The sequence below is a fragment of the Arachis stenosperma genome, chromosome 8, assembly GCF_014773155.1.
Source record: "Arachis stenosperma cultivar V10309 chromosome 8, arast.V10309.gnm1.PFL2, whole genome shotgun sequence".
Classification (NCBI taxonomy): domain Eukaryota; kingdom Viridiplantae; phylum Streptophyta; class Magnoliopsida; order Fabales; family Fabaceae; genus Arachis; species Arachis stenosperma.
Genome location: NC_080384.1, coordinates 22,334,596 through 22,360,258, shown reverse-complemented (window position 1 = coordinate 22,360,258; position 25,663 = coordinate 22,334,596). Strand labels below are relative to the sequence as shown.

The 25,663-nt window shown below is 39.7% G+C and overlaps 1 protein-coding gene, 1 non-coding gene and 1 pseudogene across 2 annotated transcripts in view; 1 reads left to right on the top strand and 2 right to left on the bottom strand.

Annotated features, from left to right (window-relative positions):
- LOC130945606 (pentatricopeptide repeat-containing protein At1g62930, chloroplastic-like) overlaps positions 1 to 3,022 on the top strand; it is a 5,033-nt gene extending 2,011 nt beyond the window's left edge. The window contains exons 4-9 of the mRNA XM_057874314.1: positions 381 to 485; positions 587 to 712; positions 758 to 857; positions 969 to 1,489; positions 1,557 to 2,050; positions 2,725 to 3,022. Coding sequence (XP_057730297.1) covers positions 381 to 485; positions 587 to 712; positions 758 to 857; positions 969 to 1,489; positions 1,557 to 2,050; positions 2,725 to 3,022 — 1,644 coding nt within the window. The remainder of the gene's footprint in view (positions 1 to 380; positions 486 to 586; positions 713 to 757; positions 858 to 968; positions 1,490 to 1,556; positions 2,051 to 2,724) is intronic.
- Positions 3,023 to 4,304: 1,282 nt separating this feature from the next.
- Positions 4,305 to 25,663, bottom strand: part of LOC130945605 (UDP-glycosyltransferase 73C6-like) — a 56,209-nt pseudogene continuing 34,850 nt past the window's right edge.
- Positions 12,761 to 12,864, bottom strand: LOC130947009 (small nucleolar RNA R71). Its single transcript, XR_009072424.1, has one exon. It is a non-coding gene; the product is annotated as a small nucleolar RNA R71 (small nucleolar RNA).

The following is a 25,663-nucleotide window of genomic DNA, read 5'->3' as shown; positions in this document are numbered from 1 at the left end:
GAGAGAGAGAGAGAGAGAGAGAGAGAGAGAAGGGAGAGAAGGAAGAAAGGGGAAAGAGAGAAAAGGGAGAGAGGAGGGGAGAAAGAGGAGAGAGAGAGAGAGAGAGTATGTAAAAACTAATTTTGGAGTTTAAATAAAACAAGTTTTAATTTGGTTTAAAACTAAACTAAACCATAAAAACTGGTTTTTAATAAACTGGTTTTCATAAAAACTATGGTTTCAGTTCAGTTTTTTATTTAAAAAATTAGTTTATTTAAAATAGTTTCAGTTCAGTTTCAATTCAGTTCAGTGAAACCAGTTTTTTGCACTAAAACATTCTTAATACGAATAGGAAAGTTGTATTATATTAAATATCTAAAGTCGTCTTCTTCATTCTTAAGGTAGCTAAACGGTTTCAGGCAATACTGATAATCATAGAGTGGAGAATTGTGTTTTGTGAAGTATCATCAGTTTTTATGTTAAGAGGATATGTTGTATGCAACGAGGTATGCACCTTAAACTCCATCGCTTTCTTCTGCCATCATCGAACTTACTTGCTTTTATGTCATATGCCCACCGTACAAGGCTATGTCTTCTTCATTCACAGCCGCTTCCATCACGAGACGCTTACAAATTTGATAATCTTGAAGATGCTGTAGCTTTATTTAATTGCAAGGTTGATATGCATCCGCAGCCATCGATTGTGGAATTAACCAAAATCTTGGGAACGATTGTAAATATGAAGTATTATGCCACGACTATTCATCTTTATACCTAGATGGAGTCAAAGGGCATTCTACCATTTAGTGTTACTTTGAACATCTTGATCAATTGTTATGGCCATGCAGGTCAGATGGGTTTTGCACTCTTGGTAATAGGTAAGTTTGTATAGGGTTTTAAGCCAAGTGCGGTAACTTTTACTACACTAATGAAGGGGTTGTATCTTAATGGTAAGATTTTGGATGCACTCTACATTTATGGTAAAATAGTTGCAAAAGGATTTTGGTTTGATGAAGTTATGTACGAAACCTTAATCAATGGGCTGTGTAAGTCTGGAGAAACAAGAGTTGCTCTCCAAAGGCTTTGGAAAATGGAGGGTCAGTTTGTTAAGGCGAATCTTGTAATGTACAATATTGTTGTTGATGGTTTGTGCAAAGGTGGACTTTTGAATGATGCACTGGATTTATATTTTAATATGCTTGGTCGGGAAATTTCCCCTGATATTGTTACTTACACTTCAATAATATATGGTTTTTGTCATGTGAGCCAATGGAAAGAAGCTGGATTATTGCTGAATGAGATTTTTGTTAAAGACATCAGCCTATATGTGTATACCTTTAACATAATAATTGATGCATTATGCAAAGAAGAGATGCTATTACAAGCCCACGATTTGTGCGATGTGATGATTCTAAGGGGCCAGCAACCAAACATTATTACTTACACAATTTTGATAAATGGATATTGTTTGAACAATAAAGTTGATGATGCAAGAAACTTATTTGATATGGTAATTGAAAGGGGGGGTTGTGCTTGATGTTTGGAGTTATAACATCTTGATTAAAGGTTATTGCAAGATTAACAGAGTGGATAAGGCCATGAATTTGAGGAAAGATATGTTTCTTAAGAACATAGTTCCAAACATTGTAACTTACAATTCTCTAGTTGATAGCTTGTGCAAAGCTGGTAGAATCTCGTCTGCATGGGAGATTGTTAATAAAATGCATTATTGCGGTCAACCATTCCCTGATGTAAACACTTATAATATCCTTTTAGATTTCGTGTGCAAAAACCAGCATCTTGATGAGGCAATTGCATTATTTAAAAGTCTCATCTATGAAAGAAGTTTTGTTCCAAATGTTTGGAGTTACAATATCTTGATTAGTGGTTATTACAAGAATAAAAGATTTGATGAAGCCATGAAGCTTTTCCTATATATGTGTTCCAAGAATTTGGATCCAAATATTGAAACTTACAATATATTATTACACGCATTATACGACAAGCAGCAACTTGGCAAGGCAATTATACTATTAAACCAAATTGTTGATGATGATATTTGTCCTAATTTGTACACATACAAAATACTTATATATGGTTTATAGAACTCTGGAAGAGTAGAAGAATGCACAGAAGATTTTTCAATCATTTTTTCATCAGAGGAAATCATGCATATGTCAAAAACATAATCGATCATCTTTGTAAAGGTGGATTATCAGAATAGGGAAGCCCTTGATTTTACAATGGGAAGACAACTAAAACCTCTCTAATGTTGTCACTTATAGATAAAAGAAAAAGAATGAGGCACAAACTTTTCTGGAAATGATCATTAGATGCATGGCAAGGAATAAGGTCAGTTGTTTTAATTTCCAAGTTGATTTCTGAAGTGACCTACATGGTTCGAAAATGCTTTTTCTTTGGGCCTTAGGTATTGGACTAGCTGTTTCAATTGATTAGTTAGTTCTAAGTTGGAAAATGTTTTCAATTTCTAAGTTGATTTCTGAAGTTACCTACATAAGCCTTTTAATTAGATTATTTTCAACATACAAAAAAGCATTCTTACTGTTAAAAGATAAACTTGCAGATACCTAAGAATTGGAAAAGTGGCATATAGCTCTTTCGACCACAACATTTTTGTTGAGGCGGCAGTGATGGAGACTTTACCTGTTGAGTCACAATTGAGTAGTTAGTTCTTTTTTCTTCACTAAACTTGTTCCATTTCTCATTGTTTGGTGATAATGCCAGTCGTTTGGTTACTTCAATTTTGTCTAATGTACCAAGCACAAAAAAGTCCTCTAATTCATCCTTTATGATTTCCCTCACATCATTGGTGCGCAAACTGAGTACACAAGAGGCAGAAACAACTTACTCCGGTAAAAAAATCCCAGGAATGCTGAATTTGTTGGCAATGTGGATTGTATATGGCAAACACGTATCAGAAACTATGCAGCTCGACAGCGACACCAACTCTTCGAAAAGCTTCTCCACCGGTTCCCACAAAAATGCTTGTCGCATTCAACAAATTAATGGCATTGCCAAGTGAAGGTAACATATCAAAATTCTCACACCCTTCTGGCAAACCAGCCTCTTGATGTGGAAATTGATGATAAATTAATCGAATCTGATAACCGGATTCATTTTAACGAGCAAAGGTTTGGGGTTTATGTGATTCTTGCTGCATTTTGTGGGGTTGTGACTACCGTGACAACAACACTCTGCTGAAGCAGTATTTTTTGCAATGTCCATCACTGGAATCATGTGGCCCGGTGCCACTAATAGGAACACAACGAAATAGAGATGTGGTGTTATAGAATCCATTTTTGTTTTGGTGGATATCCTAACTGGGTTTAGTCCACTGAATTTGGGTGGGTTTAATTCGTTTACTTATGTGACATTTATAACTAACATTCCTTTCTTGGTATGTGTGTCTGCTTTATTATTCACCACACTTTATTTATATTATTTATATTATTTATAAACAAATTTGCCCGGGATAAACACAATCTCTTAAACATTTTTCAATTGCTTGTCGAAATAAGTGGCAGCAGCGAGTTTATTATTTGTATTCCAATGAGCTGATTGAGGAAAGAATTGGACCTATCAACCTTTTCAAGAGTTATATCTTGATGAGGATTAAGGCATATCTACTGCAAAAAAAAAGTAGAGATAACACACTTTTTTATAACATCAGTATATTTCTGCATAAGCTTATTCAGCTTTTGTCGTCCCTTCTTCAACTTTCTAATTGATGAATAACTCATACTGTCATCCTTTCTTTCCCAAAATAAGGCTTGTATGTATTATGTAATGTGAGCTTTCATTTTCATCCTTTGTAATGTGTCCAACCATTTGGATTAAGACAATCACATTGGAAAAGAAGACGAGGGCGGATTGAGTTGTCTTCACATCCTAAAGTACTTTGTCTGCTCCACCGCCTCTCGATTCATCACCACTTCAATTATAGTTGAGTGCTCTATGATGATTTTATTACCTAATTTTGATAATATTCAGATCAAATATCAAATCAAATACTATTTAGGATTTGAGCTTAATATAATTAGTTGAGATTATAGGATTTATCGTTTTAACTACATACATAAATTATTTTACACATTAATTATTTTTAAATTACATATAAAAATGGATTAATATTTAATAAGCAAGATCATTCTTGGATTCCAAGTGCGAACCGCATATTATACATTGAAGAACCCTATAGTCAAATATTTGAATATTCCAAACACACAAAGCAAAAATTAAGCATACTAAAAACTCTCACACATTTGCAATTACATTGTTTGCCATTAGTTTGGAAAATCATATTATCATATACCTCCCATTTTTTTATTTAAAATTTCTTGGATAAATACAGTCAAGTTACTATGAGAAGATCCACCTTCTTCTACAGATCTTTTAGCTATTTCCGCTAACTTTCTTATCCTTTCTCTTTTTTCTTCACATTCACCATTATTCTCATCCATTAACTCCTCTATTACTATTTTAATATCCTCTTTCTTAGCCAGTTCACCAACCTCCTCTTCCTTCCCCCAAGCAGTAGGACTTTTCACACCAACCGTCACTCCAACTTTTAGTACTTTGACAACTAGTTTTTCATTCAGAAACTGGTATGCGAATAACGGCCACGTCAGCATTGGCATGCCGGCGCATATAGCTTTCAAAGTAGAGTTCCAGCCACAGTGTGTCAGGAACCCTCCACTTGAAGGATGTGACAGTATTAGTAGATGAGGAGCCCAACCTCGAATTATAAGACTCTTACCTTTGATTCTTTCTTCAAAAACATCTTCCTTAATCCACTTTTCTAGCGCCTCTAATTGATTCTCTTATCTAATTACCCAATTGAAGGGTCTTATAGATTCTTCTTAGGCTAAACCAATCTCAATCAATTGAATTGTAGTTACATTATTTAAGCTTCCAAGGCATGCATAAATCACACTCTTTGGCTTTTGAGAATCAAGCCAATTTTGATGCTTCCACTCTTCAACTGAAACATTATTTCCTCTTTGAACCTTCTTCAAATGATCCTTGTTGATCAGTGACACCGGACCAACACACCACACTTTATCCTTTTTAACCTTCTTGTACATTCTTTCATATTCAAGCTCCAATTCTTGAAACGAATTCATGATTAATCCAAAAGAATCACTTTCAGCTGCATAAATCTCTTCACCAAACCTACTCCAATTCTCGTCCACCTGTGCCGGTACCTGCGATTTAGTGACTTCAATTTCATCCGGTAAATCCGGTATAACGAAGTACTCTGTTTCATCCTCAACACTATTCCTCACATTACTTGTATGCAAAGTGTTTCGTCCAGAGTATGCTTCCGAAGTATGGTCGGCGTCACGACAGTGAGAGGATTCGGAAGCGTTCTCCTGCGAACCTTTGACCTCGGCGTAGACCCTGCAAAAAGGACTCCGACGCTCAAGTCAATTACGAGAATAACAAACTTAAAAGCAATAACGTTAAGAAAATGAAACTGGGAAGTGATGAGTAGGTGGTGATTGCCCTGTATATCCTGTTTTGGCGGGTTAAGCTCGTCTGGTTAAATAGGTTGGACCTCGAGTAATGCTCGGTGCTGTTGTTAGTAGGATTTGATTTCGAAATTCTGTTACACAAGGATCTCGGTATGATTTGAATTAATGGGTTTATTCTCGGTTGTATGGTTTGTTTGTCGAAGATATTGGAAGATTTGGCCGAGGATATCGGTGAGGTACACAGCCCCCAAGCTCGGCATGAGGAACATGTTGAGCTTTTCTATATCTTCGGCCTGTTTGTTTTTGGAGTTTTAATGTGGATGTATTGCCTGGGTAGCCCCCAAGCTTAACGTGTTTCTCTTGCTAAGCTGCTTTGGGCCTAGATAATTGGGCTTTGCGCAAACTATGTTTTGTTTTTGTGTGTTGTTGGTGTTTGTGTTTTTTTTCGTAGGCGGGAAGTGGGGAGACGCCAGTTGTGATTAATGGGGAAGTGGGAAGGTTACGTGGAGTAATGTGTCGAAGTAACTCCTTGTCCCCTTATCCGTTAGGCTTCTGCGAGTTTGTTTTTTGTTTTTGAGTAGTAAGATGAGTAAGAAAGGTAACTTTCTTTCATTTTTCGTTTGTCTTTTTCGTTACTGTTTGTAGTTAGTTTGCATGGGTAAGAAGGGAGTTGATGTGGATGAAAATGACCCTTATGGCTGGGTTGATAGCGACGTTAAGTCACGGGCTTCAGTGTTCAGTAGTTCTGATATGCTGTCGCAGTTGAACAATGCGAGGTGGGTCATGGGTGGAGACAGTTTGAGGGTTAGGTTCTTGCCTTGCGAGAAGAGTGATAGGGTGTGTGAGAAAAGGGGTGACTGGGCGTACTTTTACATGTATACTTGCTTGTTGACGGAATTGGGTGTTTGCTTTCCCTTTACTAATTTTGAATGTGGTGTGTTATCTCTGTTAAATTGTGCTCCCACGCAGCTTCACCCTAATTCGTGGGCTTTTGTTCGTGCCTTTGAGTGTCTTATGGAGTATCTGGATTGTTATCCTTCCCTTGGGGTGTTCTTTTCGCTATTTCAAGCGAAGGGTGTTTGGAAGGATGGCTGGGTGAACTTAAGTAGTCACCCTGGATGAGCTATCTTCAGCCTGTACAAGTCCTCTTTTAAGGATTTCAAAGAGTTTTTTGTGAAGGTTCCGATTTGTGAGGAGTGTTATCCTTTTTATCTTGATGCTATGATGGAAGAGAGGTTTCTGATTTTCTGGTCTCCTGATCCTCGGCAGGTTTTAGAGTGCGAGGATAGGGTGAAGAGTGAGGATTATCTTATCGGTTTTCTTATGTCTGCTATGTCGTCCTCCGAGCTTTTGTCTATTCAGGCCTTGCTGAGGCTCGAGGGGGATAGGGAGGCTTTAGATGAATATCTAGGTATGCCTTTTGTTGGTTTTCTCGTGTTAATATTTTCAAGAGTTATCTGATTTTGTTGGTTGTTTTTGCTAGGTGAAAAGGCTTCAACTTTAACTACTGCTAATTTGAAGGCTTTCGTTTCTAAGGCTAAGAAGAAGGAAAAAGAAGGATCTTCAACAAATGTGGGAAAAGAGGGTGGGGGTTCTGTTGGTCAGGAGATTCCTCTTAAGAGGAAAAGAGGTGGGGGACCTTCAAAGGTGGTGGATCTGACCGGGGTGAAGGAGGATAATGCTGTCTTTACGGCAGAGGAGATTGAGTCTACCTACCAGAGTCAACTTGTCCTTCATGGTTATAGGGATGGGCCGAGTAACTCTATATGGTCGGCTTCGTTTTCATTCATGGCAGTGGCTGATGAGTTCGCCCATGTTGATGCTGATGTGAAGACGATTCATGATGCTGGGAAGATAGGAGTCGCACGTTATCTGCAGGTTTGCTTTACTTGTGGTGTTAGTTCTTTTGTTTTACTTGATTTGAGTATTGATTGACGACCTTTGTTATTTTAGGTCATGGGTGCTTGTTTGCTATCGATTGGGCGCACCTCTGAATTGGACGCTATCTTAGATGCAGATAATGTGGCTGCTGTGAAGAAGCTTAAGGAATCATTGCAGGAGAGGGATTCAAAGATTGAGAAATTAAGGGCTGAGGTAAAGAATGTGAAGAAGGCTTCTGAAACTGAAGTTGTTAAGCTGAAGGGTGACTTGGAGGCAAATGTTGCCGAGCTGGTGGGATTGAAGACAAGAGTTGCCGAGCTTGAAGAGGAAGTTTTGACTGCCTTTACTCTTGGCTTTGATCGGGCTGTAGCTCAGATTGGTGTTGTCGCTCCGGATGCTGATGTGAGTTTGCTTGATGTAACAAAAATTGTAAGCAATGGTCGCCTCATGGATGATGGTACCCTGCCTGAGAATCAGGGTGAAAGTGAATCAGTGGAGAAGGGAGCAGATTAGAGGACTGCTTTGGTAATTTATTTTGTTTAATTGGACTTAGATATTTTGTACCCGTATAGGGAGTTTGATGTTTTGATTGTAGATGTGCGCACATTATCTCAGTATTTGACACTATTGGTGTAGTGGTTATGATAATTAGATATTCTGGCTAGAAGTGTATATTTGATTATTTCTGTTGAGTACATGACTGATATGGGGTGGGGGACCTCATTAAAACCTCTCCAAGAAAAACCATTGTTTTTTGGAAAAACCTTGTGAGTAGGAAAAAGAGTGTCTCCCCATGTCCATATCTTCTTATGATAAGTAGGATCTAAGAGATGATACATTCCATATTCCAGGGATGTCATTTCCTTGTAATGTTTGAAGTTTGTATGCTCCGTTGCCGAGGACTTTTGTTATTCTGTAAGGACCTTCCCATGTTGCGGCGAGTTTTCCGTGTGCTTGTGGTTTCCTTGCCTCCTCTGTTCGTCTTAAGACGAGGTCCTCCTCTGCGAAAGACCTGGATTTGACCATTTTGTTGTATTTCCTTCTTATTATGTTTTGGATTGCCTTGTGTCTTATCTCGGCCTTGTATCTGTCTTTCTCTATTGTATCCAGTTCTATTTGTCTGATGTCATCATTGTTTGGTGCCGAGGTTTCTTTTGCTCTTGCTGATGTTAAGGCGATTTCGACTGGGATCATTACGTCAGCGCCGTAAATGAGTCGGTAGGGGGTCTCCTTGGTGGTTGTTTGTTTCGTTGTGTTGTAACTCCACAGTATTTCTGGGATCAACTCTGCCCACTCTCCTTTAGCTTCGCCGAGTTTTTTCTTGAGTGCCATAAGAATTACCTTGTTAGCTGCTGATGAGCGGATAATTTATACGCTTTTTGGCATTGTTTTTAGTATGTTTTTAGTATGATCTAGTTAGTTTTTAGTATATTTTTATTAGTTTTTAGTTAAAATTCACTTTTCTGGACTTTACTATGAGTTTGTGTGTTTTTCTGTGATTTCAGGTATTTTCTGGCTAAAATTGAGGGACCTGAGCAAAAATCTGATTCAGAGACTAAAAAGGACTGCAGATGCTGTTGGATTCTGACCTCCCTGCACTCGAAGTGGATTTTCTGGAGCTACAGAAGACCAATTGGCGCGCTCTCAACGGCGTTGGAAAGTAGACATCCTGGGCTTTCCAGAAATATATGATAGTCCATACTTTGCCCAAGATTTGATGGCCCAAACCGGCGTTCAAAGTCACCTTAAGAAATCCCAGCGTTAAACGCTGGAACTGGCACCCAAATGGGAGTTAAACGCCCAAACTGGCATAAAAGCTGGCGTTTAACTCCAAGAAGAGTCTCTACACGAAATTGCTTCATTGCTCAGCCCAAGCACACACCAAGTGGGCCCGGAAGTGGATTTTTATGTCATTTACTCATCTTGTACACCTTAGGCTACTAGTTATCTATAAGTAGGACCTTTTACTATTGTATCTGGAGACTTTGGTAGCTATCTTCGTTTTATGCTATCTTAGATCATTGGGAGGCTGGCCATTCGGCCATGCCTAGACCTTATACTTATGTATTTTCAACGGTGGAGTTTCTACACACCATAGATTAAGGTGTGGAGCTCTGCTGTACCTCGAGTATTAATGCAATTACTATTGTTCTTCCATTCAATTCCGCTTGTTCTTTGTCCAAGATATCACTTGTTCTTCAACTTGATGAAGGTGATGATCCGTGACACTCATCATCACTCTCACTCATAAACAAGGTGACTGACAACCATTCTTGTTCTACAAGCAATCAAAGCTCTAGTGAATATCTCTTGGATTACTGATAACACGATGCATGGTTGATCGCCTGACAACCGAGTGCTCGCCTAACAAACGAGCCAGCCATTCCGTGAGATCAGAGTCTTCGTGGTATAGGTGAGAACTGATGGCGGCATTCAAGAGAATCCGGAAGGTCTAACCTTGTCTGTGGTATTCTGAGTAGGATTCAATGATTGAATGACTGTGACGTGCTTCAAACTCCTGAAGGCGGGGCGTTAGTGACAGACGCAAAAGAATCACTGGATTCTATTCCGGCCTGATTGAGAACCGACAGATGGATAGCCGTGCCGTGACAGGGTGCGTTGAACATTTCCAATGAGAGGATGGGAGGTAGCCACTGACAACGGTGAAACCCTTGCATAAGCTTGCCATGGAAAGGAGTAAGAAGGATTGGATGAAGACTGTAGGAAAGTAGAGAGACAGAAGGGAAGGCATCTTCATACGCTTATCTGAAGCTCTCACCAATGATATACATAAGTATCTCTATCCTTATCTTTATGTTATTTTCGTTTATCACTATACCCATTTGAGTCTGCCTGACTGAGATTTACAAGGTGACCATAGCTTGCTTCAATACTAACAATCTCCGTGGGATCGACCCTTACTCACGTAAGGTATTACTTGGACGACCCAGTGCACTTGCTGGTTAGTTGTGCGAAGTTGTGTAATGCCATGGAATTGAACTACCAAGTTTTTGGAGTTCATGACCGGGGATTATGAGAGTTGTGAAAAGTATTGTTCACAATTTCGCGCACCAAGTTTTTGGCGCCGTTGCCGGGGATTGTTCAGTATGGACAACTGACGGTTCATCTTGTTGCTTAGATTAGGTATTTTTTTTTCGAAATTCTTGAAGATAAATTCTAGAGTTTCATGATGATTTGTTGAAATCTGGCTGGCTGAGAAGCCATGTCTAATCTCATTGGACCGAGGTTTCAACTTATCATCACAAGAGCTTGTTGATCTTTATCAATTTTGCTTTTGGAGCAGTGATCTGCTAAGGCTTGGCTGGCCTTTGGCCATGTCTAGTGTTTTGGACCGAAGCTTTCTTTGAAAGCTTGGCTGGCTGTGAAGCCATGTCTAATTCCTGGACCGGAGTCTTAGACTAGCATTGCACTGATTCCTGGAATTCTCATTAAGAATTTTGATATCTTTTTCCACTTAATTTTCGAAAAACACAAAAAAATCACAAAATCATAAAAACCAAAAAAATTTGATGTTTCTTGCTTAAGTCTAGTGTCCCATCTTAAGTTTGGTGTCAATTGCATGCATTCATTCATGTGTCTTAAGGATCTTCAAGTAATTCTTGATGATTTCTTACTCTGATCTTTGAATTCTTTTGGCTTGAGTGTTTATGTGTCTCATATAGTGTCAGTAGTATACAAACTGCTAAGTTTAGTGTCTTGCATGCATTGTTATTTGATTCTTGTTGCATTTTGATTATTAAAAAAAATCCAAAAATATTTTTAATTTGTGTCTTTTCAAGTCAATGATACAAAGAATTGAAGATTCAGAACATGCTGCAGAGGAATTATACAGAAAAAGCTGGGCATTCAAAAATGCCCAGTGAAGAAGACAGACTGGCGTTTAAACGCCAGCCAGGGTACCTGGTTGGGCGTTTAACGCCCAAAAAGGGTGCATTTTGGGCGTTAAACGCCAGAATGTGCACCATTCTGAGCGTTTAACGCCAGGATGGCAAAGGGGGAAGAATTTTGTTTTCAAATCAATTTTTTTTCAAGTTTTCAAAGTTTTTCAGAATCAAATCTTTTTCAAATCATATTTTTTCAATCAAATATTTTTCAAAATCAATTTCTTTCCTTTTACAAAGATACTTACTAACAATTAATGATTTGATTGAACATCTCAAATTTGTTGCCTTTTCTGTTGAGAAAGGTTTAATGTTTGTATCATATCTTTTCTTGTTAGGCAAGTCACTAATTTTCAAAATCAAATCTTTTTCGAATCATATCTTTTCAATCAAATGTTTTTCAAAATCAATTTCTTTCCTTTTACAAAGATACTTACTAACAATTAATGATTTGATTGAACATCTCAAATTTGTTGCCTTTTCTGTTGAGAAAGGTTTAATGTTTGAATCATATCTTTTCTTGTTAGGCAAGTCATTAATTTTCAAAATCAAATCTTTTAAAATTGTTTTCAAACCAAATTTTTTTTAACCAATCACATCTTCTCAACCTCATCTTTTTCAAAATAGTTTTCAATCAAATCTCCTTAATTTCTAATTTCAAAATCTTTTTCAAAAATCACTTGATTTCTTTTCCACTTTCAATTTTCGAAAATTATCAATCAAATTTTAAAATGTTTTTAACATCTTTTTAATTAATTTTCGAAAATCCTCTTCCCTCCTTCCCACATCCTTCTATTTATGGAGTACTACTCCTTCTTAATGCACAATTCGAACTCTATCTAATCAAGTTCGAATTCTTCTACCTTCTTTTCTTCTATTTTTCGTTTCCTCTGACACCTTAAGGAATCTCTATACTGTGACATAGAGGATTCCACATCTTCTTGTTCTCTTCTCTTTCATATGAGCAGGAGCAGAGACAAATGCATTCTTGTTGAAGCTGACCCTGAACCTGAAAGGACCTTGAAGAGAAAGCTAAGAGAAGCCAAAGCACAACTCTCTTTAGAGGACCTGGCCGAATTCTTCAAAGAAGAAGAACGCATGGCAGCCGAAAACAACAACAATGCCAACAATGCAAGGAAGGTGCTGGGTGACTTTACTGCACCTACTCCCAACTTCTATGGGAGAAGCATCTCTATCCCTGCCATTGGAGCAAACAACTTTGAGCTTAAGCCTCAATTAGTTTCTCTAATGCAACAGAATTGCAAGTTCCATGGACTTCCAATGGAAGATCCTCATCAGTTTTTAGCTGAGTTCTTGCAAATCTGTGACACAGTCAAGACTAATGGGATTGACCCTGAGGTCTACAGACTGATGCTATTCCCTTTTGCTGTAAGAGACAGAGCTAGAATATGGTTGGACTCACAACCTAAAGATAGCCTGGACTCTTGGGAAAAGCTAGTCAATGCCTTCTTGGCAAAATTCTTTCCACCTCAAAAATGGAGTAAGCTTAGAGTGGAAGTCCAAACCTTCAGACAGAAGGATGGAGAATCCCTCTATGAAGCTTGGGAAAGATACAAACAATTAATCAGAAAATGTCCTTCTGACATGCTCTCTGAATGGAGCATCATAGGTATTTTCTATGATGGTCTCTCTGAACTATCCAAGATGTCTTTGGATAGCTCTGCTGGAGGATCTCTTCATCTGAAGAAGACGCCTACAGAAGCTCAAGAGCTAATTGAAATGGTTGCAAATAACCAATTCATGTACACTTCTGAAAGGAATCCTGTGAATAATGGGACTAATCAGAAGAGAGGAGTTCTTGAGATTGACACTCTGAATGCCATACTGGCTCAGAATAAGATATTGACTCAACAAGTCAATTTGATTTCTCAAAGTCTGTCTGGAATGCAAAATGCACCTGGCAGTACTAAGGAAGCTTCATCTGAGGAAGAAGCTTATGATCCTGAGAACCCTTCAATGGAAGAGGTGAATTACCTAGGAGAACCCTATGGAAACACCTATAATTCTTCATGGAGAAATCACCCAAATTTCTCATGGAAGAATCAAGAGAGACCTCAACAAGGTTTCAATAATAATAATGGTGGAAGAAACAGGTTTAGCAATAACAAGCCTTTTCCATCATCTTCTCAGCAACAGACAGAGAGTTCTAAGCAGAATACCTCTGACTTAGCAACAATGGTCTCTGATCTAATCAAAACCACTCAAAGTTTCATGAATGAAACAAGGTCCTCCATCAGAAATTTGGAAGGACAAGTGGGTCAGCTGAGCAAGAAAGTTACTGAACTCCCTCCTAGTACTCTCCCAAGTAATACAGAAGAAAATCCAAAAGGAGAGTGCAAAGCCATAACCATGGCCGAATATGGAGAGGAAAGAGAGGAGGTGGACGCCACTGAGGAAGACCTCAATGGGCGTGCACCAACCTCCTCTGAGTTCCCCAATGAGGAACCATGGGAATCTGAGGCTCAAAATGAGACCATAGAGATTCCATTGGACTTACTTCTGCCTTTCATGAGCTCCGATGAGTATTCTTCCTCTGAAGAGGATGAGTATGTCACTGAAGAGCAAGTTGCTAAATACCTTGGAGCAATCATGAAGTTAAATGACAAGTTATTTGGAAATGAGACTTGGGAAGATGAACCTCCCTTGCTCACCAAAGAACTGGATGACTTGTCTAGGCAGAAATTACCTCAAAAGAAACAAGATCCTGGGAAGTTTTCCATACCTTGTACCATAGGCACCATGACCTTCAAGAAGGCCCTGTGTGACTTAGGGTCAAGTGTGAACCTCATGCCTCTCTCTGTAATGGAGAAGCTAGGGATTTTTGAGGTGCAAGCTGCAAGAATCTCATTAGAGATGGCAGACAACTCAAGAAAACAAGCTCATGGACTTGTAGAGAATGTTTTGGTAAAAGTTGAAGACCATTACATTCCTACTGATTTCATAGTCCTAGAGACTGGAAGTGCATGGATGAATCCATCATCCTTGGCAGACCCTTCCTAGCCACAGTAAAGGCTGTGATTGATGTTGATAGAGGTGAACTGATCATTCAAGAGAATGAAAAATCCTTGGTGTTTAAGGCTCAAGGATATCCCTCTGTCACCATGGAGATGAAGCTTGAAGAGCTTCCCTCAAATCAGAGACAAATAGAGCCCCCAAAGTCAAACTCTAAGTTTGGTGTTGGGAGGCCACAACCAAACTCTAAGTTTGGTGTTGAACCCCCACATTCAAACTCTAAGTTTGGTATTGGGAGGTTCCCATATTGCTCTGATCATTTGTGAGGCTCCATGAGAGCCATCTGTCAAGCTACTGACATTAAAGAAGCGCTTGTTGGGAGGCAACCCAATGTTTTATAATTAACTATTTCCTTTTGTTATCTTATCTTTTTTGTAGGTTGATGATCATGAGAAGTCACAAAATCAATGAAAAAAGCAAAAACAAAATGAAAAATAGGAAGAAAAACAGCACACCCTGGAGGAAGATGTTGCTGGCGTTCAAACGCCAGTAAGCCTAGCAGTTGGGCGTTTAACGCCCAGTCTGGCACCATTCTGGGCGTTTAACGCCAGAAAGGGGCACCAGACTGGCGTTAAACGCCAGAAAAGGGCAAGAATCTGGCGTTAAACGCCAGGAATGGGCACCAGCCCGGCGTTTAACGCCAGAAATGGCTCAAAACGTGATTTTGAGCAACATTTGGTGCAGGGATGACTTTTCCTTGACACCACAGGATCTGTGGACCCCACAGGACCCCCACCTACCCCACCACCACCCTCTCTCTTCTTCCCCCATTCACCAATCACCTCAATACCTCTTCCCCAAAAACCCTTCACCTATCCAATCCCATATTTCTCTTCACCACTCACATCCATCCTTCATAAAACCCCACCAACCTCACCCTTCAAATTCAAACCACTTTCCCTCCCAAAACCCACCCATGGCCGAACACCATCTCCCCTCTCCCCTATAAATACCCTTCTTCACTCCTTCATTTTCACACAACCTAAACACCACTTCTCCCCTTCTTTGGCCGAATACAAAGCCATCCCTTTCTCCCTCATTTCTTCTTCTTCTACTCTCTTCTTTCTTCTTTTGCTCGAGGACGAGCAAACCTTTTAAGTTTGGTGTGGTAAAAGCGTTGCTTTTTCGTTTTCCATAACCATTTATGGCATCCAAGGCCAGAGAAACCTCTAGAAAGAGGAAAGGGAAGGCAAAAGCTTCCACCTCCGAGTCATGGGAGATGGATAGATTCATCTCAAGGGTGCATCAAGACCACTTCTATGAAGTTGTGGCCTTGAAGAAGGTGATCCCCGAGGTCCCCTTTTCACTCAAAAGGGGTGAATATCCGGAGATCCGCCATGAGATCCGAAGAAGAGGTTGGGAAGTGCTTACCAACCCCATTCAACAAGTCGGAATCTTGATGGTTCAAGAGTTCTATGCCAATGCATGGATCACAAAGAACCATGATCAAAGTATGAACCCGAATCCAAAGAATTATCTTACTATGGTTCGAGGGAAATACTTGGATTTTAGTCCGGAAAGTGTGAGGGTAGCGTTCAACTTGCCTATGATGCAAGGAGATGAACATCCTTACACAAGAAGGGTCAACTTTGATCAAAGGTTGGACCAAGTCCTCACAGTCATATGTGAAGAGGGCGCACAATGGAAGAGAGATTCAAGAGGCAAGCCGGTTCAATTGAGAAGGCATGACCTCAAACCCATGGCTAGAGGATGGTTGGAGTTCATCCAACGCTCAATCATTCCCACTAGCAACCGGTCCGAAGTTACTCTAGACCGGGCCATCATGATTCATAGCATCATGATTGGAGAAGAAGTGGAAGTTCATGAGGTTATAGCTCAAGAACTCTATAAAGTGACGGACAAGTCTTCCACCTTGGCAAGGCTAGCCTTTCCTCATCTCATTTGTCACCTCTGTTATTCAGTTGGAGTTGACATAGAAGGAGATTCCCCTATTGATGAGGACAAGCCCATTACCAAGAAAAGGATGGAGTACACAAGAGACCCCACTCATCATGAGATCCCTGAGATTCCTCAAGGGATGCACTTTCCTCCACAAAACTATTGGGAGCAACTAAACACCTCCCTAGGAGAACTGAGTTCCAACATGGGACAACTAAGGGTGGAGCATCAAGAACACTCCATCATCCTTCATGAAATTAGAGAAGACCAAAGAATCATGAGGGAGGAGCAACAAAGACAAGGAAGAGACATTGAGGAGCTCAAGCACTCCAGAGGATCTTCAAGAGGAAGAAAGAGCCGCCATCACTAAGGTGGACCCGTTCTTTGATTTCCTTGTTCTTTATTCTTCTGTTTTTCGAATTTTATGCTTATGTTTATCCATGTTTGTGTCTTGTGATCATTAGTGTCTTAGTGTCTATGCCTTAAAGTTATGAATGTCCTATGAATCCATCACCTTTCTTGAATAAAAACGTGCTTAAAAGAAAAGGAAAGAATTGCATGAATTTTGAATTTTATAATAGTTTAATTATTTTGATGTGGTGGCAATACTCTTGTTCTCTGAATGTATGCTTAAACAGTGCATATGTATCTTGAATTTGTGGTTCATGAAGGTTGGCTCTTGAAAGAATGATGAAAAAGGAGACATGTTACTGAGGATCTGAAAAATCATTAGAAATGATTCTTGAAGCAAGAAAAAGCAGTGAATACAAAAAAAAAAAAGAGAAAAAGCAAGCGAAAAAAAAAAAGAAAAAAACCGAAAAAAAAAAGAGAAAAAGAAAGAAAAAGAAAGAATAAAGTTGTGATCCAAGGCAAAAAAAGTGTGCTTAAGAACCCTGGACACCTCTAATTGGGACTTTAGCAAAGCTGAGTCACAATCTGAAAAGGTTCACCCAATTATGTGTCTGTGGCATGTATGTATCCGGTGGTAATATTGGAAGGCAGAGTGCTTTGGGCCACGGCCAAGACTCATAAAGTAGCTGTGTTCAAGAATCATCATACTTAACTAGGAGAATCAATAACACTATCTGGATTCTGAGTTCCTAAAGAAGCCAACCATTCTGAATTTCAAAGGATAGACTGAGATGCCAAAACTGTTCAGAGGCAAAAAGCTAAAAGCCCCGCTCATCTAATTAATACTGATCTTCATAGATGTTTTTGGAATTCATTGCATATTCTCTTTTTTTTATCTTATTTGATTTTCAGTTGCTTGAGGACAAGCAACAATTTAAGTTTGGTGTTGTGATGAGCGGATAATTTATACGCTTTTTGGCATTGTTTTTAGTATGTTTTTAGTATGATCTAGTTAGTTTTTAGTATATTTTTATTAGTTTTTAGTTAAAATTCACTTTTCTGGACTTTACTATGAGTTTGTGTGTTTTTCTGTGATTTCAGGTATTTTCTGGCTGAAATTGAGGGACCTGAGCAAAAATCTGATTCAGAGACTAAAAAGGACTACAGATGCTGTTGGATTCTGACCTCCCTGCACTCGAAGTGGATTTTCTGGAGCTACAGAAGCCCAATTGGCGCGCTCTCAACGGCGTTGGAAAGTAGACATCCTGGGCTTTCCAGCAATATATGATAGTCCATACTTTGCCCAAGATTTGATGGCCCAAACCGGCGTTCAAAGTCACCTCAAGAAATCCCAGCGTTAAACGCTGGAACTGGCACCCAAATGGGAGTTAAACGCCCAAACTGGCATAAAAGCTGGCGTTTAACTCCAAGAAGAGTCTCTACACGAAATTGCTTCATTGCTCAGCCCAAGCACACACCAAGTGGGCCCGGAAGTGGATTTTTATGTCATTTACTCATCTTTGTACACCTTAGGCTACTAGTTATCTATAAGTAGGACCTTTTACTATTGTATCTGGAGACTTTGGTAGCTATCTTCGTTTTATGCTATCTTAGATCATTGGGAGGCTGGCCATTCGGCCATGCCTAGACCTTATGCTTATGTATTTTCAACGGTGGAGTTTCTACACACCATAGATTAAGGTGTGGAGCTCTGCTGTACCTCGAGTATTAATGCAATTACTATTGTTCTTCCATTCAATTCCGCTTGTTCTTTGTCCAAGATATCACTTGTTCTTCAACTTGATGAAGGTGATGATCCGTGACACTCATCATCATTCTCACTCATGAACAAGGTGATTGACAACCATTCTTGTTCTACAAGCAATCAAAGCTCTAGTGAATATCTCTTGGATTCCTGATAACACGATGCATGGTTGATCGCCTGACAACCGAGTGCTCGCCTGACAAACGAGCCAGCCATTCCGTGAGATCAGAGTCTTCGTGGTATAGGCGAGAACTGATGGCGGCATTCAAGAGAATCCGGAAGGTCTAACCTTGTCTGTGGTATTCTGAGTAGGATTCAATGATTGAATGACTGTGACGTGCTTCAAACTCCTGAAGGCGGGGCGTTAGTGACAGACGCAAAAGAATCACTGGATTCTATTCCGGCCTGATTGAGAACCGACAGATGGATAGCCGTGCCGTGACAGGGTGCGTTGAACATTTCCAATGAGAGGATGGGAGGTAGCCACTGACAACGGTGAAACCCTTGCATAAGCTTGCCATGGAAAGGAGTAAGAAGGATTGGATGAAGACTGTAGGAAAGTAGAGAGACAGAAGGGAAGGCATCTTCATACGCTTATCTGAAGCTCTCACCAATGATATACATAAGTATCTCTATCCTTATCTTTATGTTATTTTCGTTTATCACTATACCCATTTGAGTCTGCCTGACTGAGATTTACAAGGTGACCATAGCTTGCTTCAATACTAACAATCTCCGTGGGATCGACCCTTACTCACGTAAGGTATTACTTGGACGACCCAGTGCACTTGCTGGTTAGTTGTGCGAAGTTGTGTAATGCCATGGAATTGAACTACCAAGTTTTTGGAGTTCATGACCGGGGATTATGAGAGTTGTGAAAAGTATTGTTCACAATTTCGCGCACCAGCTGCCTCGGCGAGTCCGTTTGTTTGCGGGTGTTCCACTGATGAAAAATGATGCTTAATTTTGAAATCCTGCAAAAATTCTGTCAGGCTTTGATCGGTAAACTGCCGACCATTGTCAGTTATAATGGCATGTGGTATGCCGAAATGACAAATGATATTTTTCCAAAGAAAAGCTCGAACTTTTTCAGCCCCTATTTTTGCTAGAGGTGTGGCTTCTATCCATTTCGAAAAATAATCAATTGCTACAAGTAAATATTTTACCTGCCCAGGAGCTTTGGGGAATGGGCCAAGAATATCAAGCCCCCATTTATAAAACAACCAGCTTACCTCCGAGGTATGTAGGTTCTCGGCTGGGTTGTGTATTGATCAAGGTTGCGAGAACCGGACCAGTCAATAAACCGGTGAGGTTACTGGTTCAATGGTTCACTGGTTCGACTGGGGTTCAACCGGGATTCAACCGGTTTAATTAAATATTAAATAAAATTATTAAAAAACTTAAAATAATCTTAAGTACATAATAAAATTTAATATTTCACATAATAAATTATCCATTACTTAATATTAGAGGTTCACAAACAACTTCAAACATCAAAGTTTATAAGTAAACAAAAAATAAAAGTACATAATGACAAACCCATAATGTTCTACATTCAAAAGATACAATTACTAGCAAGTTTTCAACTAATCAAAGGTGCAACTCATCAAAAATCATAATTATCATTAAGTGTTCCAACATCTCCATCATAAACAGGTAATCCAAAGCCACCATCATCAGAAGTACCACCAAAAGAAGCTGTATTTGAAGAATCAGCAACATTAGGGAAATCCACATCAAGTTCCACATCTCCTCCATCTAATAAAATAAAATAGAAAACCAAGAAAAAATTAAAGTTACAACTTTACATCAGATATTGAGAGGAAATGAAACAAGTTTTGCTATTTCAATCACCTGTAGGATATGAAGGCATAGCATTATCCGTATAAATTAAATTTTCAATACCTTCGATGTCTCCATTAGTAAATTCAGGATCACCTTCATCCGGCATTACCCAAAAATCTACTGTGTCAATGCTTTGAATGTCAATTGGATCATAATTCTTCTTCTTGCGATGCATTCTAGATTGAAGGCGTAGATTATAAGTGACATAAACAATGTCACTTAGCGTTTGATGCTCTAATCGGTTCCTCCTCTTTGAATGGATTTGTTCAAAGAGGCTTCAATTCCTCTCGCAGCCGGATGATGAAGATGTTTGATGAAGAAGACGAATTGCCATTTTTTGCAAGTTAGGAGCACTCCCACCATGTAGCCTCCACCATTCACCTACCAGAATATGTAATTCAACCATCAATTCTCATTCAATATTTAAAAAACATTCAAAGTAAATTAAACATAGAAATATAAATACTTACCAGGTTCAAGTCTCTTAATTGCTTTCAATGCACTTTCCCTTCCAAAACTTCCTTTTCGATCTCGATACAAATGTATCTCTTGCATTGCGGCAACCGAGTCATCGCAAAGAGTTTCAATATCAAATAAATCAAGCAAAGACCTCAAGATATTTGCCTTCTCAACAAACCCCTCACTATAGAAGTAATCTGGATTCAAAAAGTATGCTGCTGCATGGAAGTCACGCTTCAAATGCTTATCCCACCGCATTTTCAAGATACTTGTATAAGGTGTGTATGCAGATTTCCTATTTCTAAACATTGTCTTGATATTAATTTTGGCTCTTTGCATGCCCGCATACACAATACCCAGAGAAGGTTTCTCATCAGCATCAACAAGCCTCAATAACTTAATTAGAGGACCAACAAGCATAACAGTAGTAAAACAATCCTCCCAAAACTTACTATCCAAGATAATTGAACTAACCATCTTCCCATTGACACTCTTGGATAATTTATGAGAAGTGAAATATTTGTCAATCACCAATGCTTGCAAGTCTTGTTTATGATCATATATACTTTTCAAAGTAATGAAAACAGTAGCAAAACGTGTTACTCCTAGTCGAACAATTTCTTTCCAATCTTTTCTTTTTCTAAGCCATGACAAGAAAATCATATGATTGTAAACAAAGACAGTCACTTTTGAAGCACGAGAGGCAAGGTCAGCTATGTGAGGAAGACTTGCTATGTCTTTCAAGATAAGATTGATGCAATGAGCAGCACAAGGAGACCAAAAAATATTTGGATACTTTTCATGAATGAGTTTTCCAGCAGATACATAATTCGCAGCATTATCAGTAACCACATGCACAATGTTACTAGACCCAACCCATCAATAACCTCAGCAAACAATTTAAACAAGGTATCGGCAGTTTTTATCATATCAGAAGCATCAACAGACTTGACAAATGACATACCAGCAGGACAATAAACTAGAAAATTAATTAACGTACGCTGCCTTTGATCAGTCCAGCCATCTGCCATCAGTGTACAACCAGTCCTTTTCCACGAGCTTCTATAACCTTCAACAAGCAACTGACACTCCTTCTTAAGATCGGCCAGCAAATGAACTCTCATTTCATCATACGACGGTCCCTTGAAACCAGGTCCAATTGCAGCAACGCCGTCCAAGGCAGGTTGAAAGTAATGCGATTGAATTGCATTGAATGGAATCCGTGCATCAATGATCCATTTTGCAAGCCCCAACTTAACCTTGTGTTTAACTTCTTTACTGGCCAAGACACTTTTCAAAGCTGGTTGAGAGCCTGGCGTAGTCCTTTCCTTAAAATAACTTCCAATTGGAGTAGCAGCAATCGCTTTTCTCTTTCCTTTGTCTCCCATTGTTGCAGGAGCCGGAGGTTGTACAGGATTAGGCGATTCACCCTCTTCTTCTGCTTGTGTTTCACTTTCCACATCATAACAATCAGCTGTATATTTTCTTTTTTCTGCCTTATTTTTTTTTGTTTTCCTCCAAAAGCCTTTTGAATTGAAGTTCAACATCTTCAGTTACTTTGTTACAAACTTTAATTTGTCCAGGGATCTTTGCAAGATGATATTTCATTCTATATATCCCCCTCCATTGTAAGTATTCAAGCAGAAAATACATGTATATTGAGCCTTGTTATTTTTGTCATACTTCACTGTAAAATACTGCCAAGCTGGATCGGATTTACCTCTGGATGAACCAGTTTGAGAATCTTGTGGCTGTGGGTTACTTTGTGATTGTTCCATCTATAACAATCAGAAAACCAAAGACCAGAAAACCAAAGACCAGAAAACTTCAGACAACCATGAAAATAATCAAAATATTCATCATGAAGCAACAAAGTCAATAATAGCAATGATGAAAATAATGAAACAGAAGCAGCAAAACAGAAGTAGGTAACACAAGCAAAACAGAAGCAGCAAAACATATTCAAAGTCAATAACTGCAATGATGAAAATAATGAAACAGCAAACAGAAGCAGGTAACACAAGCAGCAATGCAAAACAGAAGCAGGTAACAGAAGCAGCAATGCAAAACAGAAGCAGGTAACAGAAGCAGCAATGCAAAACAGAAGCAGCTACCAGAAGCAGCAAAAAATATTCCTCATGATTCATGAAGCAGCGAGCTAACAGAAGCAGCAATGCAAAACATATTCAAAATAAAAAACATCAATCCTGAAAATCAAGGGGGGCTCAGAAAATCAAAATCCAAAATCAAGCATAGAACAGGCGAGCACAGAACAAGATCAGAACCTTAGAAACTCAAAATCAAGAAGCATAGGTGAAAGAACAGAGTCTTACCAAATTCAGAAGGAGGCGGGCTCGGCCGATGGTCGTCGGCTGCTGTCGATGGTTGTAGGTGGCGACGAGGAGGCGGGCTCGGCCGGTGGTGGTCGCGGGCTCGGCTATGGTGGCCTTGGTGGCCTTGATGGCTGTGGGTGGCTATGGACACTGGCGCGCTATGGGTGGCTATGGACGCTGTGGGGAAAGGGAACTGGGGAAGAAAGGGGAAGAAAGGGGGGAGTATCAGATTAGGGTTAGGGATACATTTCGCGAACGTTATTCTTTTTTCTTTTTTTTTTAAAAAATGCCAAAACGATGTCGTTTGGCATATGAATTTGCAAACCATTGAACCGCAAAAAAACTGAACGGTTCTTCCGGTTCACCGATTAACTGCCGGTTTGACCGGTTTTTTGCTAGGCGGTTATTAGCGTTACCCGGACCGGTTAGGTGACCGGTTCTCGGTTTTTCCAGTTGAACCGGTCCGTCCGGTCCGGTTTTCAGAACCATGGTATTGATGGTGCGTGCTTTTGGCAGCTGTCGCATCTTTTTACCTTTTCAATGCAATCATTCTTCATTGTTGGCCAATAGTAGCCCGCTCTGGCGACCTTAGATGCCAGGCTTATTCCTCCAATGTGGTTACCGCATACTCCTTCGTGGGTTTCATCCATGGCAATCTTAGCTTCATCCGTGCTTAGACATCTTAGTAGTGGTTGGGAGAAGCCTCTCTTGTATAAATCGGTTCCTATCAATGTGAAAGATGTTGCTCGCCTTTTAAATGCTCGTTCATCCTTGATGGTTGTTGGTATGGTTCCAGTTTGTAGGTATTGCTTGTATGGTGTTCGCCAGTCTTGTTCCTGTGAGATAGAAAATATTCTTTTGCCAAAGCTCGGTTCAGCGAGGGTTAGCTGAGATATAACAGAATCATGCATACTCTTCCTAGTTGTTGCTAGTTTTGATAAAGCATCTGCTCGGGTGTTTTGTTCCCGAGCTATATGTGTGATTTGTATGGAAGTGAAGTGAGGTATGAGTTCTCTTACCAGTGTGTGATATTTTTCTAACAATTGGTCCTTTACCTGAAAATTCCCGGTCACCTGCTGTACCACCAGCTGTGAGTCGCAATATACCTGTAAGTGTGTTATGTTTAGGGATTGTGCAAGTCGAAGGCTGGCGAGTAGGGCTTCGTACTCGGGTTGGTTGTTACTTGTTTGAAATGAGAATTTGATTGACTGTTCTGCTTGGAGGTCGGATTTGTCTGTTAAGTATACTCCTGCCCCCGATCCTTCTGAGTTTGAAGCCTCATCTACGTAGAGCTCCCATGTGTGTTCATGATCTGCTTGGTCTGTTAACTCGGCTACAAAATCTGCCAAGAATTGTGCCCTTACTGTCGTCCTCGGCTCGTATGTTATGTCAAATTCAGATAATTCTATCGACCATTTGGTGAGTCTTCCTGAGACCTCGGGTCGGGTAAGAATCTGTCGCAAGGGCTGATTTGTTCTAACGATGACTTTATTGCTTTGGAAGTAATGCCTTAATCTTCTTGCTGTAAGTATCAGTGCATATGCTAGTTTCTCCATCGGTGGATATCTGAGTTTGGCATTTTGCAATGTTTTACTAACGAAGTAGACTGGTTCCTACTTATCCTTTATCTCCGTGGCGAGTACTGAACTGATAGCCTTTGGAGATACTGACAAGTATAACAGTAGTGGCTTCTCGGGGTTTAGCTTCTGTAAGATCGGTGGGGACGAGATTATGGCCTTCAATTTCTGAAAAGCTGTTTCACACTCCGTATTCCAGTTAAACTTTGTTTGCCTTTTTAGTATGTTGAAAAAATGCTGAGAATGTGTTGATACACTTGGTAGGAATTGAGAAAGTGCGGCCAGCTGGTGCACGAATTTGTGATTCGCACAACTAACCAGCAAGTGTACTAGGTCGTCCAAGTAATACCTTACGTGAGTAAGGGTCGATCCCACGGAGATTATTGGCTTGAAGCAATCAATGTTTATTTTATTAATCTTAGTCAGGAGGCCAATAGGATTAAAAGTGAAATTACCAGATTTGATTATAAAAATAAAAGAGAATAACAGTGTTACTTGTTGTGCAGTAATGAGAAACATGTTGGAGTTTTGGAGATGCTTTGTCCTTTGAATTTCTACTTTTCCTTGAAATCCTCTTCCCACACGCAAGGTTCCTTCCATGGCAAGCTCTATGTAGGGTGTCACCGTTGTCAATGGCTACCTCCCATCCTCTCAGTGAAAACGTTCCTATGCTCTGTCACAGCACGGCTAATCATCTGTCGGTTCTCAATCAGGTTGGAATAGAATCCATTGATTCTTTTGCGTCTGTCACTAACGCCCAGCCTTCAGGAGTTTGAATCTCATCACAGTCATTCAATCCCAGAATCCTACTCGGAATACCACAGACAAGGTTTAGACTTTCCGGATTCTCATGAATGCCGCCATCAATCCGGCTTATACCACGAAGATTCTGATTAAGGAATCTAAGAGATACCCATTCAATCTGATGTAGAACGGAGGTGGTTGTCAGGCACACGTTCATGGATTGAGAAAGGTGATGAGTGTCACGGATCATCACCTTCTCCATAATTAAGCGCGAATGAACATCTTAGATAAGAACAAGCGTGTTTGAATAGAAAACAAAGGAATTGTATTAAATCATCGAGACGCCGCAGAGCTCCTCACCCCCAACAATGGAGTTTAGAGACTCATGCCGTCAAAAAGT